General features: G+C 39.6%; 1 protein-coding gene across 1 annotated transcript in view; it reads left to right on the top strand.

The window, feature by feature from the left end:
• The first annotated feature begins 7714 nt into the window (after positions 1–7714).
• LOC128663780 (sericin-2-like) overlaps positions 7715–20146 on the top strand; it is an 83643-nt gene continuing 71211 nt past the window's right edge. The window contains exon 1 of the mRNA XM_053718283.1: positions 7715–7786. Coding sequence (XP_053574258.1) covers positions 7715–7786 — 72 coding nt within the window. The remainder of the gene's footprint in view (positions 7787–20146) is intronic.

A 20146-nucleotide genomic window follows, 5' to 3' on the forward strand; every position in this document is an offset into this window, starting at 1 on the left:
CTCCGTAGCAGGCCACGTGGTGAGGAGATGTTGAGCAGCGGAGCGGCAGTGTAAACGATAGCGGGTAAGTCCGGTGCGCACCTCTATCTGTAAATGACCGAAGCCGGATGCAGGCTAGTCTATGGATCCGTTGGTGGGTAGGCAAGTGCTGTGGGGGATCGAGGATGAGGCCTCCACAGTATATTTGTAAGCGGTGCCTTTGCGAGTTGCAGGGCAGAGGATGTTAAATTACGGGATCAGTGCCTCCTTGAAATTATGCTGGGTGTTGAGGAGGGTCTTTTATGATGTTCCCTGTGGGGATTAGAAGGGGTTTAAGGGGATTTGCACGATGTTAGAGAGCTTTAAGCCGGAGTTGGAGATGAGAGCTTTTTCAAAAGGCAGCCATCATCCTGCGTGGCTAGCTCCGCCCCATACATTATCTTTTTATACATGTGATAATACCATGTATAATAGGGAAGATGTCCTATATAAAGAATTGGACAATAGAAATCGAACAACTTTGAAACACTTTGAATCTGAAATTATCAAAAATAAGAAAAAGAAACTATACAATGCCCTATATGGAGACATAAATCCACAAGTAGAGGAGAATGATAGATTACCTGAAGATAACAACATTGAAAAGCCAGAGAGTCCATTAAGAGATAAGAAAAATAAACAAATGAGATATATAAATGGCCAACCGAAATTTAACGCAAACAAAAAGAACGGTAAACAAGTACAACACCATAATAAAAATAAAAACAGACTGAAAATGGCTAATAATAATTCTACTAGCGTCCCATATAAAGAGAGGATGAATAATAATAATGGTGAACATCCTAGAGAGGATAGAATCCAATCATGGACAAAATCAGATCCACAATATGGAGAGAATTTAGGTGCAAGACCTAGAACGAACTATCAAAGATTAAGTAATACCACTAGTGGCAACAATAACAAGACTAATCAGAAAAGAAAAAATAGCTATATCAACAATCACAATAACAAAGAACAGAAAAAATATTTAGGGGGATACTTTCCGTACAGAAGGGAACAAGTTGAAAATCGTTTTTTAGGTCAACGCACGAGAGAAAATTATCAAGAGGGGACCAGGAACCCAAAAAGAGGGATAGAACCAGACGAAGAGGATGTAGAGGAGGTGTGGCATGTAGAACCAAGAAACAAAAAAGAGAAAGATGCACACTATTAGAAACATATGATCAGGAAATCTGTAGCATATCAACTAAAAACCTAACTAAAGAAGAGGAAAATCTATTGAAAAAAGCTCTATCTTTTGCACCAGATATAGCTCCAAATGACTTTGAGCTATATATAGACACTAAAAAACTTATTAGAAAGCTTACCCTTACTAGACACTTCAAACTACAAGAGAAAGGAATAGAGAATCAGATAGATCTGGCAGCCAGTAATCTAGATGATTCCAGTATAACTAGTACACATGTAAGTTTAGAAGCAAATGGGGAGACTGAAGACGAAAGAGTAATCAATATACTTAGAGATTTAGAGGAGGAGGCTAAAGAAATACCAATGACACATAGTCTCTTAAAAAAAGAAATCGTCATTTTATCCCTATCAGTCAAAAGGCAATTTTATTTCAGTCTTTGAAAGCCTATTAGAAAAAGAACTCTCAGAAATTTGTGCTAAAGATAAAGCTAAAAATAAATGTAATAATTATAAAAAAGAGAATATCTCAAAAGCTGAGAAGTCTGCACTGAAAGACCTTAGTGAAAATAGAGAACTAGTGATCCGTAGCGCCGATAAAGGCGGAGGGATTGTGGTGCAAGACAGAAAAGAATATATAGCAGAGGCAGAGAGACTGCTAAGTGATAAGGCAACTTATCATACACTAGACTGTAACCCTACTAAAATATTCCTAGAGGAATACAATTTACTACTATCTAGAGGCAGGGAAGATAAAGTCCTGAAAAATCAAGAATACAGTTATTTGGTTGTTGAGGATCCAGTACTCCCAATTTTTTACCATCAACCCAAAATACATAAGGGTCTTACGAACCCACCGGGTAGACCAATAGTGTCTGGGATCGGAGGCCTCACAACCAAACTATCTGAATACATCGACCATATATTAAAACCTATGGTCCCATGCTTGAGATCATATGTACAGGATACCATTCATATATTGAAACTATTATAAGATCTTGTATGGCAGGAGGGATACATGTGGGTTACGATGGATGTATGCTCTTTGTATACGTCAATTCCACATGCTTTGGGCATCACAGCAGTGAAATACTTTTGTGGAAAATGCGGATATGTTAACAAAACTCAGGCAAATTTCTTAGAACTAGCAATGGATTTTGTGCTAAAGAAAAATTATTTTCTATTTGAGGGCAAATACTTCCTCCAGACCAGGGGAATGGCAATGGGGACAAAATTTGCCCCCAATTTGGCCAACCTCTACATGGGGTGGTGGGAGGATCTATTTGTCTTCAATTTAGAGAATCCATATAAAGAAAATATTAAGTACTGGTTTCGTTACATAGACGACATATTAATTGTCTGGCAAGGGACCACTGAGAAACTCGCTGACTTTGTAGAATATACAAACAGAAACACACTAAATCTTTGTTTCACTTTGGAGTCAAATCCAACCAAAGTAACTTTCCTAATCTTAGAAATTATACAAGATAATGGGGAAATATACACCAATCTATATATAGGAAACCTACAGATACGAACGGATATCTGCATACCAAAAGTGGCCACCACAAAAAATGGAAAATGAACATTCTGTTAGGCCAATATCAGAGAGCAAAACGAAACTGTACTAGACAGAGTGACTTCATAAGAGAGACCGAAGTCATTACAAATCGGTTCTTAGCGAAAGGATATCCAGAAGAACTCCTAAGAAAAACTAAAAATAAGGTAGAGACAATGGATAGAAAGACACTAATTAATAAATCAAAGATGAAAGTTTTGACTAACAATGGGAAAGCAGAAAAATGAAAAGTACAACTTATTACCAGATATAATAGAGCAGCAAAAGAGATTGAGGGTGCCGTTAAAAAATTCTGGCCAGTTCTAATGCAAGATACAATACTAAAAGAAGCTCTAAGTGAAAAAGGTCAAGTAATTTTTAAGAAAAACATCAGTGTTAAAAACAGGATTAGTCCCAGCATGTTAAAACCATGCAAAAAAGAAAAAAATTGGTTAGAGAAACAAACCAAAGGTTTTTTCAGGTGTAGACGAAAGGGATGTACCTGCTGTACTCATATAGACCCCAATAATCATTATTTTTGTGGGGTGAATGGTGATAAGAAATATGAAATCAAGGATCTTATTACATGTAAAACTAACTATGTAGTATACCTACTAAGGTGTTCATGCAATAGGATATACATAGGTCGCACGAAACGCTCTATAAAAACAAGGTTTAGTGAACATCTCAGAAATATAGAAATAGGCCTAGACACACATGGCGTTTCAGCTCACTTTTTGGAGACACACAACAAAGACAGTTCAGATTTGACGGTTATTGGAATAGAACATATAAAAAGAAATGTGAGAGGAGGTAATCGCCTACTACAACTTAGGCAACGTGAGTCCTTCTGGATCCATAGATTACAAACTATGGGTCCGGGGGGGGCTCAATCGCGACATAGATCTAGCAGCTTTTTTGGAAGCTTGAATAATCATATCAAATATCCTCAAAACAGAGTTATACTTATTCAATAGAGTATAGAAAAGAACTATCTACAATATAGTCTGATTACCAATATTAATAATAACTAGTCCACATACCATAGAGTTCAAGAACAACAAAATTACCTATATTCCTATATACCCCTTCAACTTCTCTATGGAGCAACAAATTATTTCAGCGCTACACGACTTAACGTGTAAGCTGGATTTTCATCAGCAAGCCCTTATTGGGGATTTGAGAGCTGCTGTGGACCCACAACGGTCGATGTTACTGACAGTGGAAACAACGGAGGGTGTCGGCAACTATATCTCAACTGTATTAAGCTGGAAAGAGGATTCGCCTCAGGGAGCAGATGAAGTGTGCGGACCAGCTACCCCGATCCCCAGCCCCGAGATGACAGCGCAAATAGATCTGAGTGAGCAGCGCAGTGACCTACAGCACTACACAATCTCTACAGAACCAGTGCGGCACCTCACAGCTCCACTGATGAAGCTCCAGATAGAGATGGAAAGAACAACCCGAGTAGACAGCCTAGACCCCGCTACCTGCACTCCCACAACCACAGCAGAACAGGGCTTAGCCAGAAGTCCTCTCTCACACCCGGAAACCCTATCAGACGAGACATGGGATATGGAGTTTCGGCTGCACTTATGTCCTAGGCAGCAGGTCCTGTCAGGGTATACAAGAAGCCATTCCTACCTTAGCAGCCGGGGCTCCACCGAGATTAGGGCCGGAGTTGGGTAAACTTTTCCACCGGCAGATCCTGGGCATATCAGGTGAGCGGTTCCACGGCCAAATGAGTGACTCATATGGGAGTCATGATAGCGGCCTGCCGACTGCAACTCTTAGGCTACTCAGCTGATGGTCCATATATTTGTTTAGACTGTGATTCTACGCAACTGTCATACTGACTTTGGCTGTGCTCTGAATTAAGGATGTTCCTGGGACTCTACGGGGGCTGACTACGGCTGACTGAACTTATGCTTACTATAGCAGAACACACCCTCTATCAATGTATGATTTTGACTGTCCATGCTCAGATAGTGCTGTTCCCCTCCTGGGGTTTTATACATGACCGCAGGACACTTTGCTTCAGCCTCATAGAGTTCTGTTCTAGTATGTTGGAATTTATATGTTATGTTATTCTACCAATAATATGATTTGAGGTGTCAGCCAGAATTTGGCAACATGTGTATTATCTCACCCATTTTTGTATTGTTAGGAATGGTTCTTATAGTTTATTAGAGTCGGGTATAGTTAAGCCCTTATTTAGACAGCACCCATACTAACTCATCTCCACGCAGCTTTTCAGTCCCATTCTTAGTTGTAACATTAGGCCACCTTACAATCTATTTGTCTGCTAACCTTAAAGGTTCTACCCAAACGTTCAGGCCAGTTAGCTTATTCACATGCCTACTCTTTCCACTACGTTTCTACCATATTTATATTGGGATCACTACATTTCGATTTTAGTATGAAGTAGTTTACTATCCGGCTAGAAAGACACTGGCACTTAAGATGACGCCTATACCTTTAGCCACTTAAAACTCCTTAGCGGTCAGGTGCTGACCCTCTTAAACTTAAGTCTCAGTTATCCTTGCTTACTAAAGGTGAACCCTATGGATACATAATGGTGTCATTAACATAATGATGCAGGTGAGCTGGAAGATCGTCATGAATCTGCGTGCCATCCATATAGATACTGTATGTGGCACAATGCCTTAATTCCTAATCTATTTACAGTTTTATATTCCTATATCATTGCTCTTCAATATTTTGAATCTTTATCTTGATATATCCCAATAGCGATACCTGAATTGAACCTCTCCTTTTTATAGGGCTCCAATCCTTGCATATCCTAATGTTAGCAACTATGCTTTTGTTAGATATATATGAGCATGTTATACCTAGATTGGTTGTTAGCCTGCATTAGCAATCTGGACTCAGGCATTTATTTCCCCTTATGGTTTCTTTATGATATTCTGTTCTATATTTCGTATGTAATTAACAGCTCCGTAGAGCTTTGAGAACAATCATTACTACAGCCTACCTTAAACGTTACTCCATCTTAATTTATTTTCTAGGTAAGTCCGGTTACTGTTATTATATATGTCTTATAAGTTCATTTATATATTCCACTCAGGCTAGACATGAGGGGTTCATGGATATGTATAGGTAAAATATTTTCCAGTTTAACTTAATTATGGTTGTATATTTTATGTAAAAATTTTTAGGCTTGAGTCATTTATTCCTATCTATTTCATGTATGCAGAGAAATTTCCCAATAATACTCCTACTGTCCATGTTTACTAGATTGGATTATTTGTAGTAGGTCAAGGCTCAAAGTATTTAAGATACCTATATTTCATATTAGCAGCTAGTAAGATGACTTTATTGAATGAGCATATATTGTGTCTCAGCCAGCGGCCGTGGTGGAGACATTATTTAGCTTTCTGTGTCTGTCCGACTGTCATCCCTAATTTATCTATGCTCTTGCTCATATTACTAGTACATAATAGTTATCTTGATTGAGCCTCTCTCCTCCCTTTCCCACTGGTACTTATGCCTGCGGGTCATATCCCTTCTCCTTTTTCCCACATCGCCTATAGGTGGCACTTCCCTAGGAGAGGGACTCACCCAGAGGTTCCCCAGGCCCCCCAGTTCCCAACTATTCTAACGTCCCCCCTCCACTTGATAATACATTATATGTTTCCAGGCCCCCTCTATAGGAATACAAGGGTTTGGATGAGTGTGATTTTGTTTATTTTAAGTAATAATACTCTAGTCCCACCTAAATTTTTTCCTGGGGAGGACATACCAACTGGCTCCGCCCGCGACTCCCCCCCCCACCCCCACCCCTATTATATTTTGAGCGGCTCTTGCCCGCTGCATCCCTCTTCCCCATATAACTATAGAGTTACCTCCTCCCTAGTCTTTCACTTATCTGATTAGCTACCTTACTTTTCGTTGTATATAACTAGGAGAGGATCATTTTTGCTTATATTACATTTGTTATACTCTAAAACAAAACTGAAGTCTCTTTATGTGATAGCCCACATTTTATGGATATGTTTGAGGTACTAGAATACATTGTCTCCTAATTATGCTCTGTACACATTGTCTCGTGAATGTTTTGAGACATACCCTATACTCTGTATTGGTTTTTGACTTCAATAAAAATATTATTAAAAAAAAAAAAAAAAAAATGACCTATATTCCACTTAGAAATAGTGATGAGTATAGAACTCTATTTTAAGAGTTTTGTATATTAGCCCGTAATAATATGTACTTAATACAGTGGTATTATCACATCTATAAAAATATAATGTATATGCTTTTTGTCTTCTGCCACATATATCTAGTATGTATATTGTAACTATCTGTATAAAGAAAAAGTTTTATTTTTATTTTTTGAAATTTACCAAACTACTAATATACACTATCATGCTGCTAGTTCAGTGATGAATTTGATTTAAAGAACACAATCAAATAGTTTTTAAAAGATGATTTGTATCTATATATGTACTGTGAACAATGATTTTTCATGTTAATCAAAAATAGTTTTTAAAAGATGATATGTATTTTTATATATGTACTGTGAACAATGAATTTTAATGTTAATTAGGTGATATTTTAATTTGTAATATTAATCGCTCTATGCAGTATTTAGTATTTATTGTTATGTATTGTTCATTTTAACGGATATACCATTTTCTTAGAATACCTTATATATTAAGTGAAAAGGTTCGCCAAAAACCTAAATATTTTATATTGTATATATGTTATAGACGTAATAAGGAATAACAAACCACGTTTAAAAACATAAGTTTTTACTTCAGTATACGATTCGGTCCTAATACACAGGCATTTAAATATATGTTCCGCATCGTAACCATTATACAATATGTTAAGTTCAGAGTGGATTAGACTGAAACTGACATGTAGCTATGGAGTTAAAACTCTTCCTGTTCACACACCCCCTCATTAACCAATAGAAACAATGGGGCGTGTACAGACAAACTGAATACGAGGGCGGATTATGGATAGATGGGCATAGCCTCTGAGGAAGCGGGAGGAGCCCACGAAGCGCGTAAGGCCATGCCCATAATCCCAGGAGAAGTGAGTGTTATACACGCTGTACTCTGAGCATAAGCCGGCTTTTATTGCACAGACACAAACAGCAGTATTTACACGATCTCCTAACATATAGCATATACGAACCTATCCCCCAGTTTGGCAATACGTATATCCCCTGTTAGAGCCAGAAATATATATAGGCATTAACTGCACAGTGGGACACTGAAAGGAGATCGTAATATCGCTGGAGGGGTATGGAGTCTATTTGCTGAATGTACAGACATACCTCATATGTTTGAGGGCTCTTTTGTGAGTGTGCAATCATTGTTTTATATATTCAAATAAATTGTGACTTTTAAACTACACTTAGATCGTGGATGCGCTCTGTTTTGTTTCTCTCTTAGAGAATCATCCTTGTCTTCAGCGATAGCAGGGGCGGCAGATTAGGGGTTAATAAGTGTAAGTGAGAGTTGAAGTGGCGGTAAATTATGCTCTACGCTCCCTTTTTGGAGCCTAACGCAGCCCGTCAGAGAACTCTAAATACCAGCGTTATTTAAAAGGTGCGGGGGGAAAAAAATACGCGTAGCTAACGCACCCCTTTGGCAGCAAAACTCTAAATCTAGCTGCTTGTTTTTACGCTGTTAGTGCATATGAATTTCAATTCTTTGAAGATGTAAAATGTAGATGGTATCTCCGTTTCGTGGTACTAAAGTTTATGTGCTTTAAAAAAATTTTCCCACTGCTTGAGATAGTTTGCAGCTTTTTGCGATGATGTGAAATTAAGGGATTTTGGCAGGTTTTTAGAATTTATAACTCACTACCCTCTTACCTTCCGTGACCCTCCGTGTAACACTCCTGTGTTGGTCACTTAGATCTCCTCTCGGGCGCTTAGCAACTTAAGCTGTTTCTGAGCTCTCTTTCAGCTCTGAAGTAAAACAAATCCGCTGGGTGTTTTAACCAAGGTTTCCTGTTCTTGGTACAATGTCTCTGTTCTTTGCAAGGATTAAGTATTTGTGAGCGCTCGCCTTCCTCTCGTATCCCCAGTTTATTTTTCAGTTTGAAGTACACGATATGGCTCTGTCAACATGTTTCGGCGAAAAGCCTTTATCAAGAACTTTGGTCTCCAAGTTCCATGCTGCTCACCCTTTGAAGCCGACTCTGGTTCTCGGAGAGGACCCTTGAGTGGGGGGCTATGTCACGGTTCCTGTGAGCCGATGACAGCATCGGCACACGTCTATTCCCCTCTCAAGCCGGATCCTTTTCACTCCTTGGCGCGAATCAGCACTTATGTAAGTACCAGTATAACCTACATTCACTGCCCAAGTATAGGTGTTACTGTGTGTGCTCCTAGGTGCTTTATTACTTGAATTTTTTGATTGACTTAATATTACTGAACTCTGCTTGTCTGGCTACTCTGTCTGTTTAAGCCTTGAATTGCTGGATTGCCTTTATATTACTGAAATCTGCTTGTCTGACTACTCTGTCTGTTTAACCCTTGAATTGCTGGATTGCCTTATCATTGCAGAACTCTGCCTGTCTGACTACTCTGCCTTGTTTACCCCTGAACTGCTAAACTGCTGTATTAGCTTTTATTTCTGACCTCTGCCTGTTCCTGACCACTCTGTTGGTTTACCCCTGAACTGCTATACTGCTGGATTGCCTTTCTGTTGCCGAACTCTGCCTGTCTCTGACCATTCTCTGCCTTAATCTTATTGCCGTGAAGAACTATCCTTATTGCCGTAAAGGACAACCCTGTCTACCGTAAGGTAAGAGACTTTGTTCTGGGATATTTCCTTATCCTTCCGCTTGACGCTGGGATAAGAAGACTACTAGCCAAGTTTGGTCTGATAGGGAAATATCCCACAGACATTACAGTTAGTTAATAATTGTAACTTTAATTTAGGTTTATTTTAACCCCTTAACGACGCATGTCGTACAGGGTACGTCGCACACAACCTGGTCTTAAAAGACCAGCGACATACCCTGTACGACATTAGGGGTTTAAAGCGGCTGGAAGTGATCCTGCTTGCTTCCAGCCACTTTCCGGTTATTGCAGTGATGCCTCGATATTGAGGCATTCTGCAATAACACTCCTTGGCCATCCGATGCAGAGAGAGCCACTCTGTGGCCCTCTCTGCACCGGATATCGATGGCCGGTATCGTTGGTGGGTGGGAGCCGACTTGGGAGGCGGATGGGCGGCTGGGCCGGGTAATGTAGAGTGGGGCGAGATCGGGGGCGGGGCCGATGGGGGCGGGAGGCGGTGGGCGCGTGCACGGGGCGGGAGCGGGTGGGAACCGCTACACTACAGAAAATATGTTGTTATAAAAGTGGTAGAAAGGGGTATTTTAAGTTTTAAAAAAAATAAATTGAAGGTATCTAGGAGGGGTGGGGGGTTGGTCTTTGGTGGGGGGGGGGAGCTACACTACAGAAAAGGGGAAAGAAAAAAAAAAGGCAACACTTTTATTCTAAACTGGGTACTGGCAGACAGCTGCCAGTACCCAAGATGGCGCCCATTAAGGCAGAGGGGGAGGGTTAGAGAGCTGTTTAGTCGGGGATCAGTCAGGTTGGGGGCTAAGGGGGGGTCCTACACAGCAGCATATGTAAATAGAGTACAGAGTTGCTGCCAGTACTTAAGATGGCGGGGACAATTGTGGGGTGGGGGAGGGAAGAGAGCTGTTTGGGAGGGATCAGGGGGTCTGATGTTTCAGGTGGGAGGCTGAGCTCTACACTAAAGCTAAAATTAACCCTGCAAGCTCCCTACAAGCTACCTAATTAACCCCTTCACTGCTAGCCATAATACACGTGTGATGCGCAGCGGCATTTAGCGGCCTTCTAAGTACCAAAAAGCAACACCAAAGCCATATATGTCTGCTATTTCTGAACAAAGGGGATCCCAGAGAAGCATTTACAACCATTTGTGCCATAATTGCACAAGCTGTTTGTAAATGATTTCAGTGAGAAACCTAAAATTGTGAATAATTTAACTTTTTTTTTTAATTTGATCGCATTTGGCGGCGAAATGGTGGCATGAAATATACCAAAATGGGCCTAAATCAATACATGGGGTTGTCTACTACACTACACTAAAGCTAAAATTACCCCAAAAAGCTTCCTACATGCTCCCTAATTAACCCCTTCACTGCTGTGCATAATACACGTGTGGCGCACAGTGGCATTTAGCGGCCTTCTAATTACCAAAAAACAACGCCAAAGCCATATATGTCTGCTATTTCTGAACAAAGGGGATCCCAGAGAAAAATTTACAACCATTTATGCCATAATTGCACAAGCTGTTTGTAAATAATTTCAGTGAGAAACCGAAAGTTTGTGAAAAAATTTGTGAAAAAGTGAACTATTTTTTGTATTTGATCGCATTTGGCGGTGAAATGGTGGCATGAAATATACCAAAATTGGCCTAGATCAATACTTTGGGATGTCTACTAAAAAAAATATAAATGTCAATGGATATTCAGGGATTCCTGAAAGATATTAGTGTTCTAATGTAACTAGCGCTAATTTTGAAAAAAAATGGTTTGGAAATAGCAAAGTGCTACTTGTATTTATGGCCCTATAACTTGCAAAAAAAGCAAAGAACATGTAAAAATTAGGTATTTCTAAACTCAGGACAACATTTTGAAACTATTTAGCATGGGTGTTTTTTGGTGGTTGTAGATGTGTAACAGATTTTGGGGGTCAAAGTTAGAAAAAGTGTCTTTTTTTCCATTTTTTTTCTCATATTTTATATTTTAAATTATAATATATGATGAAAATAATGGTATCTTTAGAAAGTCCATTTAATGGCGAGAAAAATGGTATATAATATGTGTGGGTACAGTAAATGAGTAAGAGGAAAATTACAGCTAAACACAAACACCGCAAAAATGTAAAAATAGGTCCCAAACGGACAGAAAATGGAAAAGTGCTGTAGTCATTGTGGTGGGGTTAATTATGTTAAAGTTAGGGGGTGTTAGGTTCAGGGGTTAATATAGTTTAATATAGGTTGTTGTGATGTGGGGGGCGACGGGGTTTAGGGGTTAATAGGTTTAGTTAGTGTCGGCGATGTTGAGGAACTGCTGTTTAGGGTTTAATAGGTTTAGATAGTGTTGGCGATGTTTGGGAACGGCGTTTTAGGGGTTAATAGGTTTAGTTAGTGTTGACAATGTCTGGGAACAGTGGTTTAGGGGTTAATAGGTTTATTTAGTGTTTAGTTATTGTCGGTGATGTCGGGGAATGGCGGTTTAAGGGTTAATAGCTTTATTTAGTATCGGCGATGTGGGGGGGTGCGGTTTAGGGGTTACAAGGTTTAGATAGTGTTGGTGATGTGGGGGGACGGCGGTTTAGGGATTAATAGTGGTTTTAGATAATTTTGTTTTACAGCAATCGCCGGCAAATTAGTTATGTTAAATTAAATCTTTTTTTCGGATCCTTTCATTTTTTCAAATCCATTCTTTATTCATATGCATTATTCTATTCTAAACTTCAGTATAGAATAATGCATATGAATAAAGAATAGATCCGAAAAAATGAACGTATCTGAAAAAAACGATTTAACTTAACATAACTAATTTTGGAATTTATCTGAAAAAACTATTTAACTTAACATAACTAATTTGCCGAAACTATTTTTTTTTTTAAACTCAACTAAACTAATTTGCTGAAACAAAATGATTTATTTAACTAATGACAGCTAAACAAATTTTTTGCGTTGCACATGTCTATTTGTAATTAAACTCACCTGCATCAATTAACAGGTGCTGACAATATAGAAATCACACCGACAACCAGTTAAAATGATGAAAATTTTACTCAACCTTTCTGTTGTGTGTCTCTGTGTGCCACACTGAGCATGGAGAAGCGAAAGAGCATCAAAGAATTGTCTGAGGATTTGAGAACAAAAATTGTGGAAAAGCATGGACAATCTCAAGGTTACAAGTCCATCTTCAGAGATCTTAATGCTCCTGTGTCCACTGTGCGCAACATTGTCAAGAAATTTGCAGCCCATGGCACTGCAGCTAGTCTCCCTGGACGTGGACAAAAGAGAAAAATTGATCAACGATTTCAACGAAGGATTGTTCGAATGGTGCATAAAGAACCTTAATTAACTTCCAGACAAATTCAAGCTGACCTTCAGGCACAGGGTACAAATGTGTCAGCTCGCACTATGCGTTGCCATCTGAATGAAAAGGGACACTATTGTAGGAGACCCAGGAGGACCCCACTGTCAGATTGGAGTTTGTCATGTATTGTGAACAGACGAAACAAAAATACAGCAATTTGTTAAAGTCCATTATTCAACTGTTTTCAGGAAAAGAAATGAGGCTTTTAAAGAAAAGAATACAGTCCCTACAGTCAAGCATGGTGGGGGTTCACTGATGTTTTGGGGTTGCTTTGCTGCTTCAGGCACTGGATGTCTTGACTGTGTGCATGGCATTATGAAGTCTGAAGACTACCAAAGAACCTCCGTCAGAGGTCATGGGTCTTACAGCAGGACAATGACCCAAAGCACACGTCAAAAAGCACCCAGAATTGGTTTAAGACAAAGCATTGGAGAGTACTGAACTGGTCAGCAATTAGTCCAGATCTCAATCCCATAGAGCACCTGCGGAGAGATTACAAAACATGCAGTTTGGAAAAAGGGATCCTTCCAATCTGAGAGACCTGGAGCAGTTGGCAAAAGAAGAGTGGTCCAAAATTCCAGTAGAGGGGTGTAAGTAACTCATTGATGGTTACAGGAAGCGAAGGGGTGTGCTACCAAATATTAAATTGAGGGTGCCAATAATTTTGTCTAGTCCATTTTTGGAGTTTTGTGTGGAATGTATCATATTTAGAATACCTAAACATTTGTAATTGCAACAATTTTATGGGTAATGTAATGGCTGGTTATCTATTGTGTGCCCGTTATAAATTAGCGCTCCACTTTTAATCTAGCCCTTTGTGTTTTAGATGAAACAGATAAAGTGTGTACGTCCTTTTAAAAAAATTTTAAAGGGACATTAAACACTAACGGCTAGATTACAAGTGGAGCGCTAAATTGTTGTGCGACCACAAACAGGCAAATTTGCCCGTTTTTGGACACACAATAAATAACTATCCATTACAAGTGATGCTCGTGGTAGCAATTAGCACTCAGAAAATTAACCAAAGATTAGATCTCTGGTTAATTTTCTAAAAGTGCCCAAAAATGCCCTCAAAATTTAGCATTTTTTTCAAATAAACAACTACACTAGGCAGTTTTGGGACTTTAAAGTTGGCGGGAATGGGGTGTTAGAAAAAAAACGGCACTGAGTGCCTTTACATTGCGGTCTATGGGAACTGTGTGTTCCCTGTAAATATACTGTATATGTATATTCTTATATACTGTACATATATAGTTATGTGTTAATATATACATATATATATTTAAAAATTCTGCAATCACTGTGTTACTTACCTCCTTCAATGCTCTTAGGTTCTGATGCGGTCTCTGACGGTATCAGAACAAGCCTCCCATTGGAGTGTATAGAAGTTCGCTCTTGTGAGTGAAATGCTTCTTAGCAATGCGAACACGAGATTATGTTCACATTGCACGTTACTTGTAATACCAGCGCACAGGTATTACTCAGTGGATCGCTAATATTGCTTGCGTGCAAGCGATATTTAGCGCTCCACTTGTAATCTAGCCCTAAATAAACTTTATAAGAATAGTATTGAGGTTATCCTCCACCTCCCTCTATACATCAGTGCCTCCATGATGAAATCTAGCTTTCACTGCCTTCCAGTGTTGACTTGTTTAAGTGCAGCAACTCCCCTTCGAATATCTGCAGTAAAACTTTGGTTCCAAAATGGTGGCACCCATAACTATAGGTAGCTGCATGAAATTTATTTATTGTTTAATGTTCCTTTACCTCATCTGAGATCTACAGGGGTTGATTTGTAAGCTGAGGTAATTGTGGTTGCTCATTGAGGAAGCCAGTGTAGGAGGGCCCAAACCAAAAGGGTCCAATGGTTTTTGTCTGGCAACTTGTGAAGTGGACCCTAACCACTTCAGCATATTATTGACTCTGTGGCTCTACAAGAACAGTCTAAAGTTCTACAGCCACTCCCTCCAGTATAGTAGGCCTCACCCTGCCTAACATTGACGCTCCATTAAATTACCTGGTTCAGATAGTGAAATTGCCCACAAACAGGAAGCAATCAATAGGGAAAAAAACAACTAGTAGTCCTGTAAGTCTATATATGGAAAACTGTTGAGGGGTGATTGTTGTGACTAAAGGGATCAAAACAGAAATAGTAAATAGAAGGTTGAGAGTGGGTTTGTCTCTCCTTGTTCTCAAGACTCTCAACCATTATGTAAACAAATCAAGAGTGTGATAAAAGAGCTCTTTCATGATATACTTTTTCTACTGCTCTAGAAACAAACTTAGGGGCCAAATTATCAAAGGTCTTGCGGACCTGATCCGACAGTGCGGATCAGGTCCGCAAGACCTCGCTGAATGGGGAGAGCAATATTCTCTCCGTATTCAGCATTGCACCAGCAGCTCTTGTGAGCTGCTGGTGCAACGCCGCCCCCTGCTGACTCGTGGTCAATCAGCCGCCAGCAGGGAGGTGTCAATCAACCTGATCGTATTCGATCTGGTTGAATTGCGGCGAATCCTGTCCACCTCATCAGAGCAGGCGAACAGGGTTATGGAGCAGCGGTCTTTAGACCGCTGCTTCATAACTGCTGTTTCTGGAGAGTCTGAAGACTCGCCAGAAACACGGCCCTTCAAGCTCCACTCGGAGCTTGATAAATTGGCCTCTTAATGTTGAAGCATGTTGAGCTAATTAAATTATATGGTGAAGGTATTGCAGCAGAGTTTGCACTTTTCGAATGCAATACATTTAACTCCCTGTGAGTATCTTCCTTTTTGTGTCCTTTTGTGCATTACGTATTGCACCGTTGTGGATCTCTATTCACAGTACTAAAGAGGATTGGAATAACCCGTTTGGGAACCCGTCAAGACCAGCGCCACCTTCTATCAAGCTATCTTTCGCACAGTTCTGGGAGAGACTGGGGAGGCAGCGGCCTAACAGAGAAGGGAGTATTATTGTTTTCTTTGCCATATTGTATTTTGCTATAGATTTATTTGTAGTATCGTAAAATGTTTTTGGTGAATGACTTTTCCCTTTTACCACAATAATTGAGTTCTTACAATACAGGGATTTAGTTGAAACAGCTATTAATTTCCTATTTAACACCAATCAGTGAATCATAGAGAAGATGGCTTATCAGGATAACATTATAATTACAAAAGATAAAATTAAGTCTTGTTTTTCTTTTTTTTTCTTTCTTTTTCAGCTTTTGTAAGAGTGCTTCACTGAAAGGACTTGTGAAAAAATGTGAATAAGGCTATTAGTTGAACACAATTATAAATAATTATTTTGCAAGCAAATACCACAAACCTACATGCCGAACAAATGCGTTTCTTCAAATCTATACACTGAACATGATTAAAATTGTGGTGGTGAACTGGCTGCATAAAAAAGCACTGAAATACCACATTGTGCCTCAACGACCTCAGGTTGGACAACACCAAGTTTACTAACTTTTTCATATCTTGGGGCTAATTTATCATCGGTCTGTCTGACATGATCCTCTCAGCGGATCATGTCCGACAGACATCGATGAATGCCGACAGCATACGCTGTAAGCATTTATCATTGCACAAGCAGTTCTTGTGAACTGCTTGTACAATGCCGCCCCCTGCAGATTCGCAAGTAGGGGGTGTCAATCAACCTGATCGGGTTGATTGCTGTCCACTGCTCAGAGCAGGCTGACCAGTTAAGGAACAGCGGTCTTAAGACCGCTGCTTCTTAACTCCTTTTTCGGGCGAGCCTGAAGGCTTGTGTGGAATCAGGGTGAGTTGGCCCCATTCAGGGCATAGTAAATCGGCCCCCTTACCTCTCCTTCTTTCCTTCTTTGGCCAGATTACAAGTGGCATTCTATTTTGCGCTTTTACTCGAGTGTAAACTTTCCTAGAAGTAAGATTTTTGTGCTTGTCAGATAGCATGCGTATTAAAGTAAAAAGTTTGCACTCGAGTGAAACCTGACGTGCGCTTGCCAAAGGACTCAGAGATATCGCGACCGAGTGTAACGTATTCTCCCCATTGAAGTCAATTGAGAGCACAGAAAAAAACACCTAACACCTACTGCATGTGCGTTAACCCAACAGGAGTTATTCATATTTCCCATTCCCATCTTCACATACAGAACTTACACCTAGATTACGAGTTTTGAGCACTATAGGGAAAGTACAGAACGCAACAAAAGTGCAGTTATTTAATTCTCTATAGAGTTGACATTACAAGTTTTGAAAAACCCGCCTTGTGCGTACGATATGGAGAGTTTAAGCTCCATACCTTACCAAAAACAAGCGGTTTTTTGACGTGCTTGTGCATGCTTCCCCCATAGACATAAAAAAATGTCTAACACCTGCGATCACGGAAACAAAAGCTCTGTAATGCAGCCCCATTGATGTCTATGGGGAAAAAGAAAATACTGTTTAAACCAACACCCTAACATAAACCATGAGTCTAAACACCCCTAATCTGCTGCCCCTGACATCGCCGACGCCTGCCTACAGTTATTAACCGCTAATCTGCCGCTCCCGATATCGCCACCACTATACTAAAGTTATTAACCCCTATTCTGCCGCACCCCAACATTGCCGCAACTATATTAAAGTTATTAACCCCTATTCCGGCGCTCCCCAACATCGCCACAACTAAATAAATTTATTAACCCCTAAACCCCTAAACCTCTGGCCTCCCACATCACTACTACTAAATAAACCTATTATCCCCTAAACCGCCAGCCCCCCACATCGCAACAACCTAAATTAAACTATATTTACCCCTAAACCTAACCCTAACGTAACTCTAATCGTAACTCTAATCCTAACCCTAAACCTAACCCTAACACCCCCTAACTTTCACATAATGAAATTAGATCTAAATTAAATTTACAATTATTAACTAAATAATACCTATGTAAAACTAAATACTTACCTGTAAAATAAAACATAAGCTAGCTACAATATAACTAATAGTTACACTGTAGCTAACTTAGCTTTTATTTTTATTTTACAGGTAAGTTTGTATTTATTTTAACTAGGTAGACTAGTTAGTAAATAGTTATAAACTATTCAATAACTACCTAGTTAAAATCAATACAAATGTACCTGTATGATAAAACCTATCCTGCCTTACACTAAAACATACCATTACAAACAAACAAAAAAATTATCCAAAAAAAATAAAGATTAAAGATTCCTATTCTAATACCCTTTATAAAAAAAAAAAAACACCCCAAAATAAAAAGCCTAATCTAGAAAAAAAACTACCAAGGGCCCATTTGGGGGGCCTTTTGTAGGGCATTGTCCTGAGTTAAACAGCTCTTTTGCTCCAAAAAAAATACAAACACCCCCTAACACTATACAAACCCCCACCCCCCAATCTACCAAGGGCCCTTAGGGCCTTCTGGGGGGCCTTAAAAGGGGCTTTTGTAGGGCATTGCCCTAAGTTAAACAGCTCTTTTTTGTCGGTAAGGCTTGCGGGGCTAACAAGCCTTTTTTTCCCCACCGCTCCCTTAAGACAACGCTGGTATTACAGGTTTTTTTAAACCTGGCTTTAGCTGCAAAAAGGTGAGCGTAGAGCAAAATTTAGCTCCCCATCTCACCTCAATACCAGCGTTGCTTAAGTCAGCGGTGAGCTGGCTGAACGTGCTCGTACACAATTTCCCCATAGGAAACAATGGGGCTGAGCTGGCTGAAAAAATTCCTAACACCTGCAAAAAAGCAGCGTTCAGCTCCTAACGCATTCCCATTGTTTCCTATGGGGAAATAAATTTTATGTCTGCACCTAACACCCTAACATGAACCCCGAGTCTAAACACCCCTAATCTTACACTTATTAACCCCTAATCTGCCGCTCCGGACACCACCGCCACCTACATTATCCCTATGAACCCCTAATCTACTGCCCCCAACATCGCCGACACCTACATTATATTTATTAACCCCTAATCTGCCCCCCCCAACGTCGCCGCAACTATATTAAATTTATTAACCTCTAATCTTCCGAACCCAACGTTGCCGCTACTATATTAAATTTATTAACCCCTAAACCTAAGTCTAACCCTAAATCTAACCCCCCTAACTTAAATATAATTTAAATTAAACTAAATAAATTTAACATAATTAAATAAATTAATCCTATTTAAAACTAAATACTTACTTATAAAATAAACCCTAAGCTAGCTACAATATAACTAATAGTTACATTGTAGCTAGCTTAGGATTTATATTTATTTTACAGGCAACTTTGTATTTATTTTAACTAGGTACAATAGTTATTAAATAGTTATTAACTATTTAATAACTATCTAGCTAAAATAAGTACGAAATTACCTGTAAAATAAATCCTAACCTAAATTACAATTACACCTAACACTACACTATCATTAAATAAATTACCTAAACTACCTACAATTAATTACAAATAAATTAAATAAAATAAATTACAAAAAATAAATAAAAAAAATCCCTACCCTATACTAAATTACAGATAGCCCTTAAAAGGGCCTTTTGTGGGGCATTTCCCCAAAGTAATCAGCTCTTTCACCCGTAAAAAAAATACAATACCCCCCCAACATTAAAACTCACCACCCACACACCCAACCCTACTCTAAAACCCACCCAATCCCCCCTTAAAAAAACCTAACACTACCCCCCTGAAGATCTCCCTACCTTAAGCCGTCTTCACCCAGCCGGGCACAAGTGGACCACCAGAGGGGCAGAAGTCTTCATCCGATCCGGGCAGAAGAGGTCCTCCAAGCGGCAGAAGTCTTCATCCAAGCGACATCTTCTATCTTCATCCATCCGGAGCGGAGCGGGTCCATAACTTTAATATAGTAGCGGCGACATTGGGGGTGGCAGATTAGGGGTTAATAAATGTAAGTAGGTGTTGGCGATGTTAGGGACGGCAGATTAGGGGTTAATAAAATTTAACTTGTGTTTGCGAGGCGGGAGTGTGGCGGTTTAGGGGTTAATATATTTATTAAAGTGGCGGCGATGTCCGATTGGCAGATTAGGGGTTAATATATTTATTAAAGTGTTTCCGATGTGGGGGGGGGCTCAGTTTAGGGGTTAATAGGTAGTTTATGGGTGTTAGTGTACTTTGTAGCACTTTAGTTAAGAGTTTTATGTTACGGCGTTAGCCCATAAAACTCTTAACTACTGACTATTAAATGCGGTAGGAGTCTGGACAGGAGAGGGTCTACCGCTCACTTCTTCCAAGACTCGTAATACCAGCGTTAGGCAAATCCCATAAAAAAAATAGGATACACAATTGACGTAAGGGGATTTGCGGTAGCCTCGACTCGC

This window comes from Bombina bombina, chromosome 1 (assembly GCF_027579735.1).
Source record: "Bombina bombina isolate aBomBom1 chromosome 1, aBomBom1.pri, whole genome shotgun sequence".
In the NCBI taxonomy this organism is placed as follows: Eukaryota; Metazoa; Chordata; class Amphibia; order Anura; family Bombinatoridae; genus Bombina; species Bombina bombina.